This window comes from Sinocyclocheilus anshuiensis, unplaced genomic scaffold (assembly GCF_001515605.1).
Source record: "Sinocyclocheilus anshuiensis isolate Anshui unplaced genomic scaffold, SAMN03320099.WGS_v1.1 scaffold1543, whole genome shotgun sequence".
Classification (NCBI taxonomy): Eukaryota; Metazoa; Chordata; class Actinopteri; order Cypriniformes; family Cyprinidae; genus Sinocyclocheilus; species Sinocyclocheilus anshuiensis.
Window position 1 is genome coordinate 222,524 of NW_015551074.1, and position 14,612 is coordinate 237,135.

The 14,612-nt window shown below is 38.4% G+C and overlaps 1 protein-coding gene across 5 annotated transcripts; it reads right to left on the reverse strand.

The window, feature by feature from the left end:
* Positions 1-3,662: 3,662 nt before the first annotated feature.
* LOC107662187 (protein SCAF11-like) lies at positions 3,663-14,306 on the reverse strand. 5 transcript variants are annotated; one of them, XM_016452105.1, is made up of 12 exons: positions 14,015-14,306; positions 13,847-13,926; positions 13,704-13,774; positions 12,752-12,789; positions 12,560-12,660; positions 12,352-12,468; positions 11,282-11,355; positions 8,066-10,129; positions 6,692-7,017; positions 5,667-5,840; positions 5,470-5,589; positions 3,663-4,424 (listed from the first exon to the last, which is right to left on the reverse strand). In XM_016452105.1, the coding sequence occupies exons 1-12, from the start codon at positions 14,213-14,215 to the stop codon at positions 4,314-4,316; spliced, it is 3,477 nt and encodes a 1,158-aa protein (XP_016307591.1). In that variant the 5' UTR covers positions 14,216-14,306; the 3' UTR covers positions 3,663-4,313. The 5 variants fall into 5 exon arrangements, with proteins under 5 accessions (XP_016307591.1, XP_016307590.1, XP_016307589.1 ...); XM_016452104.1 differs by having other exon boundaries at positions 5,667-5,843; positions 12,752-12,786; positions 14,015-14,304; XM_016452103.1 differs by having other exon boundaries at positions 5,667-5,843; positions 14,015-14,304.
* Positions 14,307-14,612: the final 306 nt, after the last annotated feature.

Consider the following 14,612-nt stretch of genomic DNA (forward strand, 5'->3'; position numbering starts at 1 on the left):
TTTCTGTATTTTTGATCAAATAAATGCAACCTTGATGAGCAGAAGAAACTCCTGTAAAAAACAAAAATCATTCTGATCCCAAACTTTTGACTGGTAGTGTAAGAATAAATTCTATTAATGTTATTCCTACAATTCACCACAGGAGGGCGTTCAAGACTTGAGTTTTTTTACAGGTATGAGAATGTTGCAGCGGTGTAATACACACAACTCACCACAGGAGGGCGCTCAGAGCAGTGTAATACACACAACTCACCACAGGAGGGCGACGAAACTCAAAATGCATATTACAGATGTAAAATATATTTAGTAAATAAAAGGGGTAATTTGACACATATTTTCTGCTGCTCATTGTAATTGCAGTTTTTTTTTAATCAATGCACATTAAGTTACTGCAAGGTTTTCCTCTGAATCGAGTTAAATCTGTAGAAATTAATCGCGTTAATGTAATTCAAACAGTTCACCACAGGATGGCGCTCAGATATAAGAATACATTTCTACAGAAGAAAAGGGCGGTTTTACAGATGTTTTATTGTTGCAGAGGGTCGTGATCAATTTATTAAATAACATGAAATCAATTCAAATTAATTTAGTGCAAGATTTTCCACTGACTCGCGTTAAATCTGTAGAAATAAATATCATTAATGTAATTCACACAATTCACCACAGGAGGGAAGGAAACTCGAATTCTAAATGTTTATTATAGATGTAAAACACTGTATATTTACAGTAAATTAAAGGGGTAATTTGACAGACGTTTTTCTGCTTCACATGAAAATTAATAATTACATTTTAAATCAATGCAAAATAATTGAATGCATTGAATGTTTTCCTCTACCTAGAATTAAAGATGTAGAAAAGATTAGCAGCAGTGTAATTCATTGTTCACCACAGGAGTTCATTTGATTTGCATTTTTAAAAATGTAATATTTATGAAAATTATATTTTTTAATCTCATGAAGATCAAAGTCGTTGCTTTCTCTCCATCTTCTTTGTGTTTTTCTCATTTAATGGAAACATTTTCTTCAACATTTCATAAAATCACTCCAGATGTTTCTCCAAAGATCCTCCAGAACTCTCTGGACCCTGATATTCTGACCCACATCAAGATGTTTCAGAGCTTTTACATTCAATGAGTAAAAGACAAATATGATGAAAACGGCATAATGAGAAATAATGAGGTCTAGAGAGAGCTCAACTGAAACTAGGCTCATCTGTGTGTTCAGGTAGGAAGCCACAAGTCTCCGACACACATACAAGACGGGAAAAAAAAAACAACCTAAAATAAAATTTCCACATGATTTTGTGGAGTAACAGCTTAATGTTAAAATAGCACAATTAAATTAATGTACATATCCGTGAACTACAGAAAATTAATTTTAAAACTTTTAAAATTAATTCTAGGGGTGTAACGGTACACAAATATGACAGTTCGGTACGTACCTCGGTTTTAACGTCAGGTTCGGTATGATTTCGGTACAGCAGGGGGAAAAACTAAACCTTTTTTTTTTTTTTTTTAAATGGTTTACTGAACAAGTTGCTCTTTCTTTAAATACAAACTTAAATTCATTTATTTTTAAATAGATGATCAACACTCAACTTAAAAATAATAATAATAAATAAAAAATAAAAAAAATTGTATGAAAACATGTAAATTGCACAATGCAGTTTTTAAATTAACTTATAAATACAATTTCTAAGCTATTTGTTAAAATATATTCAATTACACAATGGCTGTCATAGCATGTTTCATAACAGATTGGGATTATACCAGCACGTTTCTGAACCGTCCCAGGAGCGGCTCTCCAAGGTGTTTATACAGCGATCTGTCATGCCACATAAAAGACGGTCAAAACGCCATTTATTATTTGAATTTTCTGAGAAGAAAACAACAACAAAAAACAAAAAAAAAGTATTCGTGCGGTACACATGCGTACCGAACCGAGAGACACGTACCGAAACGGTTCGGTACGAATACGTGTACCGTTACACCCCTAATATATAAAAGTGTAGTAACATACATACATATATATATATATATAATTTGTATAATCACTACAAATATCATGGTTAAACTATAGTGTAGCAAAGCCATTGGTAATTCATGGTTAGCACAGTTTAAAAACAATAACCATGTGTTTTTCTTTTTATTTGCAGTAAAACCAGGTTAATTCTGGTAAGTGCACCTGCATCGCAACAAAGCAGCGTGTTCAAATGTTGTAATTAGCAATTCATGTAATTTTATCTTTTGAAGCAGATTTGTAAGTTTCTTAAGGGTCAAAATCAAGTTATCTGCGTCTCCTGCGCTCCATCAAGCCACTCCCATAATAGCTTTCAACACACTCTCAGATTAACTGTGTATAGCATGACTCGAAAACAATTATAAAGTACTTATTTTATCACGAATAAATCCTTCAATGAGTAAAACTGACCGTGTCTATAGTATTTTAGATTACACAACATTATAATATTATTTTCAAGTTAATTTTAAAATTATTATTTTAAAAAGTATTATCCCCGGATTAGTAGGGTACTCTTGTAATAGAGTAGCAGTGGCTGGCACAGATTTGAAATATCTATTTCACTTAAAAAGATGCAATCTAATCCTGTTTACATGAAATAAACTGCTCCCGAGCAGGTTTAAGTTTATGGACCTGTTGCTATGACAGCAAGTCCAGGATGAGCTTCGAAGAACCAAATAATCCAAAATCATGCCAAATCATCAACAATCAAATCCATCTGAGTTAGCGACATACGAAGAACGGGCCCCTGGGCACGTGCGTTAATCCGGCCCTGTCTCAGGTGTATTAACTCAGGTACGAAGAACGGACGACCAATTGTTTTATTCACCAGCTTTGAGTTACTCACATAAATGTTTCTCAACAGCACATTATATATTGTAGTTTGGTCTCTTTTGAATACATTCACCACTGCTAACCAAATGTGCCAGTTAATGTAATCAAATGGCACATATAATTTATTCTTATTAATAAACTCTCAAGCACAATGACTAGTGTGTAATATATTTTATTATTATTGTTATTTTGTTGTTTGTCAGCTCACACAACGGGCTGTCACCATGCCTTAAAATTTTACCATGCCAAACTGGAAAATTAACTTTTTTTTTAATGAAAACTGGTGAGACACCATCACACTGTCTTTGTGTCGCTCTATTTCTTCAGAATATCCATGTGCTAAAACTGATCGTATCATGTAAACCTGCTCCTAACTACTCATTAAAGATCTGCAGGTATGTTGGGCAGATTTAATCTTCTTGTCAGCAAAATCATCAGCTAATCTAGGCAGCATGTGTAAAAAGTAGAAATTCTGCAGCGGTTGCACTTGTGCATCTGTGTAGTTTTTGTCAAATGTCCAGTTGGATGTCTTCACTTGGTGTCCAGATGACCATCTTGCAGCTCTGAAGGCCCAGACACATCATGCTCAGTTGGGTCTGAACGAATGTTGGTAAAAAGAATCTGTATAATTAATTCATTACAAGTTTAAAATATAATGTTTGTCTAATAACAGAGCTAATCTACTTTCTTGAAAAATAAAGTATTCACCTGGAGGTAGTATCCACCCTTTGCTTTGGGCAGATTTCGACTCAGTGAACACAAACTGATCTGAACTCAGTAAATGGACAAAAGAGATTCATAGAGAGCTGGTTTATTTCTTTGCTTCTGGGAGGGTAAACAGACACAGTGATTGAACTGCATAAACAGAAGTACAGGACTTTAACCTGGATATGACAACAAAATCATCTCAGCTCACCAGCAAACTACCCGTGTTCTTCTTTCCACGTAAGATTATGATTGAATCACACACACTCAAACACGCATTCAGCATCTGCAGGGAATAATAACGCTAATGCACATGTACTCCAGATTGTTTTGATGATTCTAAAGGGAAAAGTCTTTATGTTCGACTTCTGAGAGAGAGACAGAGAGAGAGACGGACAGGTCCAGTCGTACCACCTGAATCATTTGCCTTAATTATTCATGTTCTTTGCTACTTTAAACTTGGAAGCAAAATGCGATTAGAGCAACACCATTACAGATCTTTAACCCCCCCCCCCCCCCCACCACCCCCAAAACCCCCACACACACACACACACACACACACACATATACCCATGAAACACAATCCAATAAAGGGCATTTGCACTATATATCAAATCCAAATTAAACAAAATATGTCATCTCTAGAAAAATCTTCATTCTCGTATGTAAATGTATTAAGAACGGCTCCAGTCAGTGACACCGGCAGCAGCCCGCGGTGGAGGAATTGCACTTGTGCAGTCAGCAGATCAGCGACCCTCAGCTCTTCTCAGTTTTGTTTTTGCGGATGCATTTGTATTTGTCAACATACGCTTTCACCAGGTTGGCCACCTTGTCGGCGTTCACCTCGCCACTCTTGCTGTGTGTTACCTGAGAGAAGGAGAAAAACAATTACTGTGTGCATTTTTTAAACTGTTTGCACAAAATTAAAAATCTGAATAAGACATTACACTGGCACATAGAGCACACCAACATGATTTTAAAGTCCCCATGAAATCAAAATTAAAATTTTTTGGGTGTTAGTATCAATATGTTAGTCTTAAGGTTATCTATAAGGCAGTGTGCTCCAAAACAGTGACAAAATTCGCATTTAGAAGATATAAGCATTCAAAGCTTGCAGTTCGTCACTTCCAAAACGGCGCAACGATTTTTGTGACGTCACATCGTACTCCAGCTTCTCATCAAACTTTCTGTCCAATCAAATGCTCTCTAGAATCTGAAGCGACCGTCCCCTACACTATAAAATAGATGCTGAAGCCGCGGCTGAAATCGGTCACTTGTCCACAGAATTAGTATTTTCTGTGCAGTGAATGGCACGTAGTGCACTATATAGGGGACAGGGAACGATTCAAACAGTGTAAATATGCTTTCCATTGAGGAAAAAAATAAGTCTGGTTTGGCGCTGTGTCACACTAACCACCGCACCGCACACACACTCTGCTCCGGTCCAGAGACACGATAGCATGGAGCAGATCACATGCGTGAGTCAGCGCAGACCACAAAATGTATCGGAGCTATTTGAATTCTGCACAGAATGCTATATTTTATAGCAATATGGATGAGATTGTGGCTGGCATACCCTGTCAAATGCGGCTTTACAGAGTCAATAGAACGAAACGCCCTCATGTGGTAAATTGTGTGAATTACACTTCTGTTACTTCGACATCTGTCACTTCAGCCAGAGGAAAACACTGACTTAAAACTATTGCATTGATTCAAACGAATGTGATAAAGTGTTGATTCTTTGAAGCAGCAAAAAGAAAAAAGAAAAAAGTTTGTTAAAATTAATGGAATATTTTAGATTGTTAGATTATAGACTGTAATATATAAAAATGAGAGAAAAAAAAAAATAAAATAAATTATACATAAAATAAAACAATTTTTTATTTTTTATTTTAGTGTGAACTAAACTTACTTTTTCCACAGCTTTGCGTACAATCTCTTTATATTCCTCCTTGTTGATTTCATTCTTCTGATAATATGGCTTAATCGCTGCTTTCACCTCATTGACGGCCCGCTCTTTAATCTGCAATTTCTGTTTGAAAAGGAAAATGCATTTTAGGAAGTGATAACATTAGCATGGAGCCATTTGCTTGATCGTGCAACACTTGCCTTCTCTTTCTTCGAGCTGTCGGCGTGGGCCTTGCTGTGAGAGGTGGGTTGGGTGGTGGTGGAGGATGGCTGGGCTGCACTGGGCGTCCCAAAAGGACGCGGCGGCCCAGGAACTACTTTGGTTGGCATGGGTTTGAATGAACCTTTGCCTGGTACAGGAAAACTGGGCATCACCTGCTGTAAAATACGCAAATGTTACAACCAAAACAACTAAAATGGCACACACAAGAATTCATTTAAATTATGGATGGGTAAATATAAAACTCATTTTTAAAAAATTATAAAATACAGGGCCTGAATTTAGTTTAAGAATAGATAAATGACAAGCAATGGCACAAACAAATACAATAACAAGATACAATTAAAATGAACTGTGCTTTAAGTTTTTCAGGTAGGTGTAACAGTAATATTGAGGTACAGAAATACCACAGAAACTGAATAATCTATTTAACTTTAAAATAACACTGGTTAGTCTTTAATGTATAAATAAAGATTAGTGACAGACAGCAGCAGGTTTATTTAGGTTGCTGTCTCTTTAAGACCTCATGCACAGATCTAACGGTTACACAAGTTTTGTTTCTCAACTGTTTACATTCACTTAATAGCCTACATACGGGCAATGTTTAGTATAAATCAACTGTTTTCATGAATATTCATCAAGACGAGCATTTTGACATATTTTTGTATGTATTTGGCCGTTTACACGCAATAAGGCGCAACACAACTTCATTCTGTAGTCGCGCGCTCTCAGATGCGGCTCTATGTGCGCTTTGGGTGTGAGCTCACAGAAAGGGGTCTCACAGAGAGTGCGCAAGTACTGAATTGAGCACTTGAATGTTTAAAATGGTAAGACTCAAAAGCACGTGCAAATGATACATTCCTCCACAATCTGTCCCGAGCGTCTTTCACACTGAAATATTTGTGGGAATTTCCCGAGTTACAAGAGCGCGGAAACTGCGGGAATCAGTAGAATTATGTGCAACCCCATGGCAAAATTCAAGCCCTGACATAACTCTTGTTCTCACCTGAACCGGGTGGCTTTCAGACGGTACCACGGTGAAGCCACACTGTTGCACAGGTGGAGGAGGTGGGGGAGGTGGAGGCAGTCCCTGCACAGCTATGGATGGGACCTGGAGGAGCGTCCTAGTGGGGTGCAGCTGCACTGGCACTTGTGGGGGCAAGCTAAACTGGGGAGGAGGCTGCAAACCTACGGCTGGAGGTCTCGGAAGCAGAGGCCCCATGGGATAATGGAGGACCCCCATCACACCCATCTGGTGGGGCATCAGGGGAGGGGGCATGGCTGGCACTGCCTCTGTCGGCAACGGTGCATTTGGCTCATTCTGGGGGGGATCTGAAATATGGAAAACAGACATGAATGTAGTAGGGATGTAAAAGTTATCCGAACATGTTAAAGGGTTAGTTCACCCAAAAATGAAAATTCTGTCATTAATTACTCACCCTCATGTCGTTTCAAACCCGTAAGACCTTCGTTCATCTTCGGAACACAAATTAAGATATTTTTGATGGAATCTGAGAGCTGTCTGACCCTGCATAGACAGCAACGCAACTGAAATGTTCCCAAGTCCAGAAACGTAGCAAGGAGATCTGTAAAATAATCCAACATAGGAAACAGATTCGGTGTGACGCAGCTGACACAGAACAGCATACGTTGTTTACGTCCAGCTGATATTCTCCAAAATGGCACCAGGGTGATGCGGAGGAGACAAATTGTTGAATAAAGTCGTTATTAGGAAACAGATTCGGTGTGACGCAGCTGACACAGAACAGCATACGTTGTTTACGTCCAGCTGATATTCTCCAAAATGGCACCAGGGTGATGCGGAGGAGACGAATTGTTGAATAAAGTTTTTTTTTTTTTCCTTTGCGCACAAAAAGTATTCTCGTAGCTTCGTATAATTGTGGTTGAACCACTGATGTCACATGGATTAATTTACAGATCTCCTTGCTACGTTTCTGGACTTGGGAACATTTCAGTTGCATTGCTGTCTATGCAGGGTCAGACAGCTCTCAGATTCCATCAAAAATATCTTAATTTGTGTTCCGAAGATGAACGAAGGCCTTACGGGCTTGAAACAATATGAGGGTGAGTAATTAATGACAGAATTTTCATTTTTGGGTGAACTAATCGTTTAAAGTGGGAATGCACAGCTGGCAAGATGGTCTTTTAATAAACTTGACTGTCTATGCAATGGAAACACAAGTTTGTTTTTAAATCAGTGCTATATGACTAGAGAAAATGGAGTAAAAAGCTATAGATTTCCCTTTTGCTAAAAATGTCAACAACCCATAATGCAATTTTGATGGAATTGGGTAAAAAAGTAAAATGGAATTTTGGAAAAAATAAATAGGATATGGCCTTTATTTGGATAAAGACACACCTGCTTGTTTTGGGACACCTGGTGCACCTTGGTCCTCCTCTTGTCTGTTCCAGTTGTTGTTGCCGCCTCCTCTGTCTCTGCGCGAATAGTAGCTCTGCACATCGGCAGGGAGAGTTCGGCGTATGGCCCAGCTGGACGCAGATGACCACCCGGAACGATCCAGTGGAGTCTCTGCGCCATCTGACTCTCTTCTCTTCCCTCCGGCTCTATTGTCGTTGAAGCGATTATAAGAATCTGCATTGTTTGCTGTCCCTGAGAAAGAAGTACGCTGCCTCCAATTATCTGCTGGCTCGCCCTGCTGGCTGGACATCCAGTGTGCGCCTCCTCTGCCATGCCCTGCATTCCAGCTGCCCCGAGGCCAGGATTCTGCAGGGGGATCACCTGCATTTTCATCCCTTCGTGGCTCACGTCCTCTGGAATCAGTGTCTGCCCAAAGCTTCTCCCTCTCTTGTACCCAATCCGGGTTCTCGCTCCTGCCTCGGTCGGGCGATGCCTCATGGAAGTTGCCGTTGTCAGACAAAATGGGCTCTCTTGATGAGAAATGTCCAGGTTTCTCCGCGTTGTTCCTCCAGTTGGAATTGCGGAAACCCCGTCCACTGCCCCTGCTCCGCCATCCATCCCCACCCCAAGATTCTCTCTTGCGAGGAGAGAGGCCGCCGTGATCAGCACGTTCCTGGGATGGGCTCCGGTGTCCGGGTTGGTTTCTGTTCCTGGAACGACTACGTCGCCTGCGACTCCGCTCCCTACTACGGCTATGATTCCGTCGGCCATCCCATGCCTCCTCTTGCTGCTCGCGGCTTCGAGACGTGGACCAGGTCTTGTGGCTACGGTCCCATGATCGAGACCTTGACCTGCGTGACCCTTCGTTTCTAGACTCCCTGTTGGGAGACCAGGTGGTTGTAGGGGAGTGAAAACGAGACCTGCGGGATCGTCCCTCCCGCTCCCTCTTATCTGAGACTTGTTCCTCCTTACAAGAGTCAAGCTTGGGCTCTTGATCATCCATTTGAGGCACATTTGCAATGGGAACCACCCCAGCTTCAGCAATGTTGGCTTCACTTTCGGATACAGGAGAATCACACTCCATGGGAATGAGGTCAGTGTTATCCTGAGGACTACTTGCATTAGTGTCCTTTGATTCTGGCACACCTTTCTCCTCTGGAACTGACGCTTCGACGGCCTGGTCCTCTTTAAGAGGTGGAGGACTACTAGATTCCTGCTTGTCTGAACAGTTTTTCGTGGTGTCAGGCTCCGGTTTCAGATCTACAATCTGGTCTGAAGCATCTGTAGGAGGTCCAGCTGTTGGTTCTGCTTGCAGAGATGATTCAGAGTCTTGGGAATCAGATTGAGACTCTTGTAGTTCTACACAGGAAGGAGATGGACAATCTTGCTCCTGTATTGATGGAACATTCACCAATTCTACTAGGTCTTGATCATTTGTATTCACTTCTTGCTTGCTATCTTCTTGTGGAAGTATCTGATTGTCTTCATCTTCAACCATAGTCTCCGTTACCACTTCTACTTTTGCCGTTTCCTCTTCCTGGCTACTGGAATCAGGGCAAACACGTTCATCCTCAGCTGGACTCGTCTGATTTTCCACCTCCATCTTCTCCTCCATATCCAATGTAACTTGGTCACCATCAATCTGATCAGAACTTGCTTTCTGGTCTGTTTTTGATTCTTTAGATTCTGTTTCCTCAGTGACTCCATCTTCCTCATGATTCCCAACCTCAGTTTCTTGCTCCTCATCCTCAGGTCTCGCCACCTTCACCTTCTTTGGGCGTCCTCTCATCTTCACTCCAGACCTCGGATTGTTCCCCTGCTGCCCTCTGCTTGTAGAAGCACGAGTATCATTTATGGTTTGTGGTGTAGAAGAGGTGGTATCTGAATCTGTTGTTTCTGACTGTGCGGCTGAGGAATCCTCCGCCTCAGAGCGACTGTGCCTAGAGGAGCGCCTGGTTGCAGCAGCTTCTGCTGGTTTCACTGAGGTCTTTGACCCAGAACCCCTGGTTCCCTTTTTCTCCTCACCTTTGGGGCAGGTGACAGCACAAACTAAGCCATGAGGGACTAATAAACAGAGAAAATAAGTGTTAATAAAAACCAAAAGAAACAATTAACTGAAATAAAAAATAAAAAGTAACTGGGAAAAAGTAAAACTAAAATGGGCACAAATCCATTTGTTTTAATTTGTGATACATACTTCATAAAACTTTCACTTGTATAAAGATGAAACCTTTAAAAAAAAGGTAAGAAATTTACCAGATTCTCTAATTCTCTATTCTAATAATCTAATTCTCAGAATCTCTCATCTCTAAATATATACTATATAACTCTGAACCTAACAAAAATGAAAACTAAATTGGGGCATTACAATTTAATTAACATTACATTATTATTTTTTTTTTTATAAAACTTTGGCAGCCCTAAAAAATAAAAATAAAAATAAAGTAAATTAAAACCAAAAAACTAAAACAACAACTAAATAAGCTGAAGCTAGAAAACTCTACGGAAGTCCTAAGAGGCCATGGATTATAATTATTTTTCTTTCTTGTTTTCTAATTTTCTCATGAAATGTATGTTTTGATAAGAAATATGATTTCTATATGTAAAATGTTATACGGTGTTGTAATCTTTTGTATTTTCTACATTTCTTTGTAGGAAACCACACACACACACACACACACACACACACACAAACACACACTCATAAACACTCTTCTCAAACAGCATCCCAAGCTTGTAACGCACATGATATCAGTCACAGCTTATCCTACATGACTAATATAAATCACAAACAAATGATATATAATTTTATTTCAAACAAATGAGGAAAATAAAGTGAGTTGAGTCCAAGTAGCTCTAAAAGATTTTAGAATAGTTCTCTGCATCCTTCTGAAGGCCTGTGTTTGCGGTGTTGAATACTCTGATGTTATGGACATTTAAACATGTTAATTACACAAACAATATGTTTAGCAAACTGTCTCTGAAAAAAACAACAACAACAGTGATTGATTAGCATATTTATTTATTTATTGTAGACGTCATTACTAAGCGACGTAAAATTTGCTGAAATAGCCTATCCACAACATACAGTAGCGCATGGTTTATTTGTCGATTAGATGCGCGTCAAATTTGCGTTGCGTTCAAATTTCAAAATAACGAGTATTAAGCATGTCCTTTAATATAAATTACAGACAACTTGGTTTTGCGTGGACTTACCTGTGTGTTCAGAAAGCAGCACATTCAGAGAGGCAGAGACAGCTGACAGAAGCAGGTGTGAGCGGAGTGACACCCTAAAAGGTTCATAAGTCAAAATAAGGGACATGCGCACAAAAGCAAATAGCAGCCAAACTGTACAAATTAGGGATGCACGATATTATCAGACCAATATCGGAATCGGCCGATAATGGCTTTAAATATAAATATCGGCATCAGCCCGATATGAAAAATTATGCCGATGTGTCTTGCCGATAAGAGGAATACATTAAATCACATGTGCTCAGGGTGTGCTAGTGATTAGATTACGACAGCATTGTGGCTCATTCTTGAAGCAAAGTTTTGCCTGAATGGTGATTAGAATCACTGTTTTTGGATCGCTGCATTTAAACTGAGAATGCACATACGGAATGATGCGTTTGGTGTGTGATAGAGTAAACAGTAATAGCATGTGCAGTGGCAGCAGCGGCAGCCTCCCCCGGGTCCTAATGCCCGTTCGGTAAGGAGTTTTAATCCCGTAGGGGGTGCTGTTGGCCTACTTCTAATAAAATGAAAGCAAAATACACAAATAATATTTAGACTGTGTTTCTGATTAAATAAAGCAGTAATTGATGCCATAAAATCATGAGTATATTTTGATTTAAAGGTCAGAAGCTATAGCTTACATGAACAAAAAAAAAAAATATATATTTACAAATGTTAAATCATAAAATAAAATGTTAAGGTTACCACTGCATCTTTCTCAAAAAAAAAAAATGCAGTGATTAATAAATAGTTTATTTATAGTTATTTTCAAATCTTCAATGTACTGTAATTATAAAATAACTTTATTATTGTTTATTTAATTCTAACAAATAAGTTCTTGTTAAAAACGAACCAAAATTTTAAATAATTATATATCGGTATCTGCATCGGTCATCATGAGTTGAAAATTATCGGCATATCAGATATCGGCAAAAATCCAATATCGTGCATCCCTAGTACAAATACTACATTTCAAATTCACATTTTCAAAACAAAAGCTGATTGTCCCTGAAATGACTGTGACATGATATTCGAAACTTGCTTCTCACCTGGACACATCTGCAGAGGGGGCAGGTACAGAGGCAGGAAGCCACCTGCGTTTTCTCTCTAATCTCCTCCACTGGATGTCATCTGGTCCTTCCTCACAAACCTCAACAGATCCTGTCCTACAGCGCAAAACAGAAAAGACACTTTAACATGCATCCAAGAGACACTGTTCAGTCACCAAAAAGAAACAAAAGTCACATGTGCGCTTACATGATCTGCGTCAGCGTGCCGACCGTCGCACCCTGCTGGCTGGGCAGTGATGAGTGACAATGCTGAGTGAGCAGAAGAGAGTGGCATGAGTCTCCATTCTCCTGCACACATAAACACTGCTTAACACTTCCTGTTTCATTCAAACGCGATAAATGAGACCAAACTCAGAAACACAATTAGTGCAATACTAACCTTCCTGTTTTTATCCAAACATGCATCTGAATCACCTGCTGAAGAGTAAAAGACCATTACTTTGACGAGTTTGGAAAGCTCATATTACTAAACATTTATTTTTTTCTGTTCTGTTATACAGAGTTCATTACGACAATCAATTAAATAATACATCTATGCAAAAAAATCTTGTTTAAAAAAAAAAATGAAAACGTTTACAGTATTACAGTTATGATGGAAATATATGTGGAAATATATTGTGCAGCACCAGATTAAAAATTGAAAAACAAAAATGATTTTTTTTTTTAAATCTAAAAAAAACAAAAACGTAGTTTTTAATATTTAAAGTTGAAATTTACATTAATGTTGGTTTACAGTTTTGTATCATTGAGATACTATTACAGTTTTTATTAATATTTTGAATTAGTTTTTATTTTTAGATTTTGACATTTTCAATTTAAAGTTTTAGTCATTTTGTTCTGTTTTTTTTAGTAATTTTTATCAGATTATTATCATGCATCTATATAGGTTTTATTCATTTTTATTTATTTTTTTGATTTTTGTTTTAGTTATTTTAGTACATTAAGTTAGAGTAAATGAAAATGAAAAATGTTGCCTTGGCAACTTGATGAATTTTTTTTTTTGTGTTTAAATATTTTATTTTAGTTCAGTTAAAATTTATTTTATTTCAAGAAAAAAAAAAAAGTTTAGTTTTAGTTTAGTTAGCAACTATAAGTCTGGTTTACAATACTTTAATGTATTATGATCTAACAAGACCAAAGTATTTTCTGTTGTAATCAACAGAATTTTTAACCTGGAATATTCTTTCATATTGAAATATGATACAAATATCATACAAATATTGATATATGATACAAAATTGTATCATATATCAATATTTGTGTTGAAATATGATACAAAAACCAAACAAATATATCATGAACAAGACAAGAATCAATATTGAAGCACATACATTTTCTGTGGCATTTCAGTTTGGCGTTAGCTCTTTTCTCTTGTGTTCTCTCTGTACTTCCTGTCTCTCCCCTGTTAACGACACAATTATATATGATATAATCAGATAAACAGCATACGCAAACACAATCACACTGCACTTACACAGAGACGCGACACATTCGTTGACCATCCTGACTGCAGCATGTGTGCAGCTCTGACAGTCTGGGTGCCCTCACTGGAAGCTGAAACACAGAGGAGAAGCCCGGCTTAGTTTCATCAGGAATAAGTGCCTCTTACTGAGACGTACAGGACATCAGGAGGACGTCTGACCTTGATGCACTGCTGCGAGGAACCCTGCAGGTGGATCACGCTGAAGGGTCTGCGGTCCACCGGGCAGGACTGAACCATCTGTAGCCCATCACACACAACATTACACATTACAACCTGGGCATTGTGCAGATTATACAGGCTGTTACATCTGACAGTACAGGAACATACAGTGCATACAGAATATATAGAGAAAAACAACATAGGCTACATAAAATAAAAATGAGATTAAAATAAAAACCAATTACAAATGAGTAAATAAATATAAAACATATTGCACAAGCTAAGTTTGAACTTCGCAGGTTTCATACCTCTTTTTGAGGGATCTGATCAAAAATCCCACATACATATATATATATATATATATATATATATATGCATGCACAAGCTTTCACAGATATTCTGGTTTACACATATATACAGTATCAGGGCTCGACATTAACGGGACAAGTGGATTTTTTAAAGGGGCAGGTGAAAGAGAATTTTACTTGATTTGACTACATTCAGTGTAAACAGTGACTGATAATGTTGACAGTAAGGTCGCACCAAGTTGAGTCTCGCGCAGCGAAACCAAACAAATGAGCACGACAACAAACAAAAA

What these genes read in the sequence shown, in the direction of transcription:
- LOC107662187 (XM_016452103.1), bottom strand. Translation starts at nt 14,215, where the DNA reads ATGTTGTTTTTCTCTATATATTCTGTATGCACTGTATGTTCCTGTACT. An exon ending in CGAATGTGTCGCGTCTCTGT is followed by an intron (nt 13,775 to 13,846) that starts GTAAGTGCAGTG and finishes TGTCGTTAACAG; the next exon opens with GGGAGAGACAGGAAGTACAG. An exon ending in ACTGAAATGCCACAGAAAAT is followed by an intron (nt 12,790 to 13,703) that starts GTATGTGCTTCA and finishes TTTACTCTTCAG; the next exon opens with CAGGTGATTCAGATGCATGT.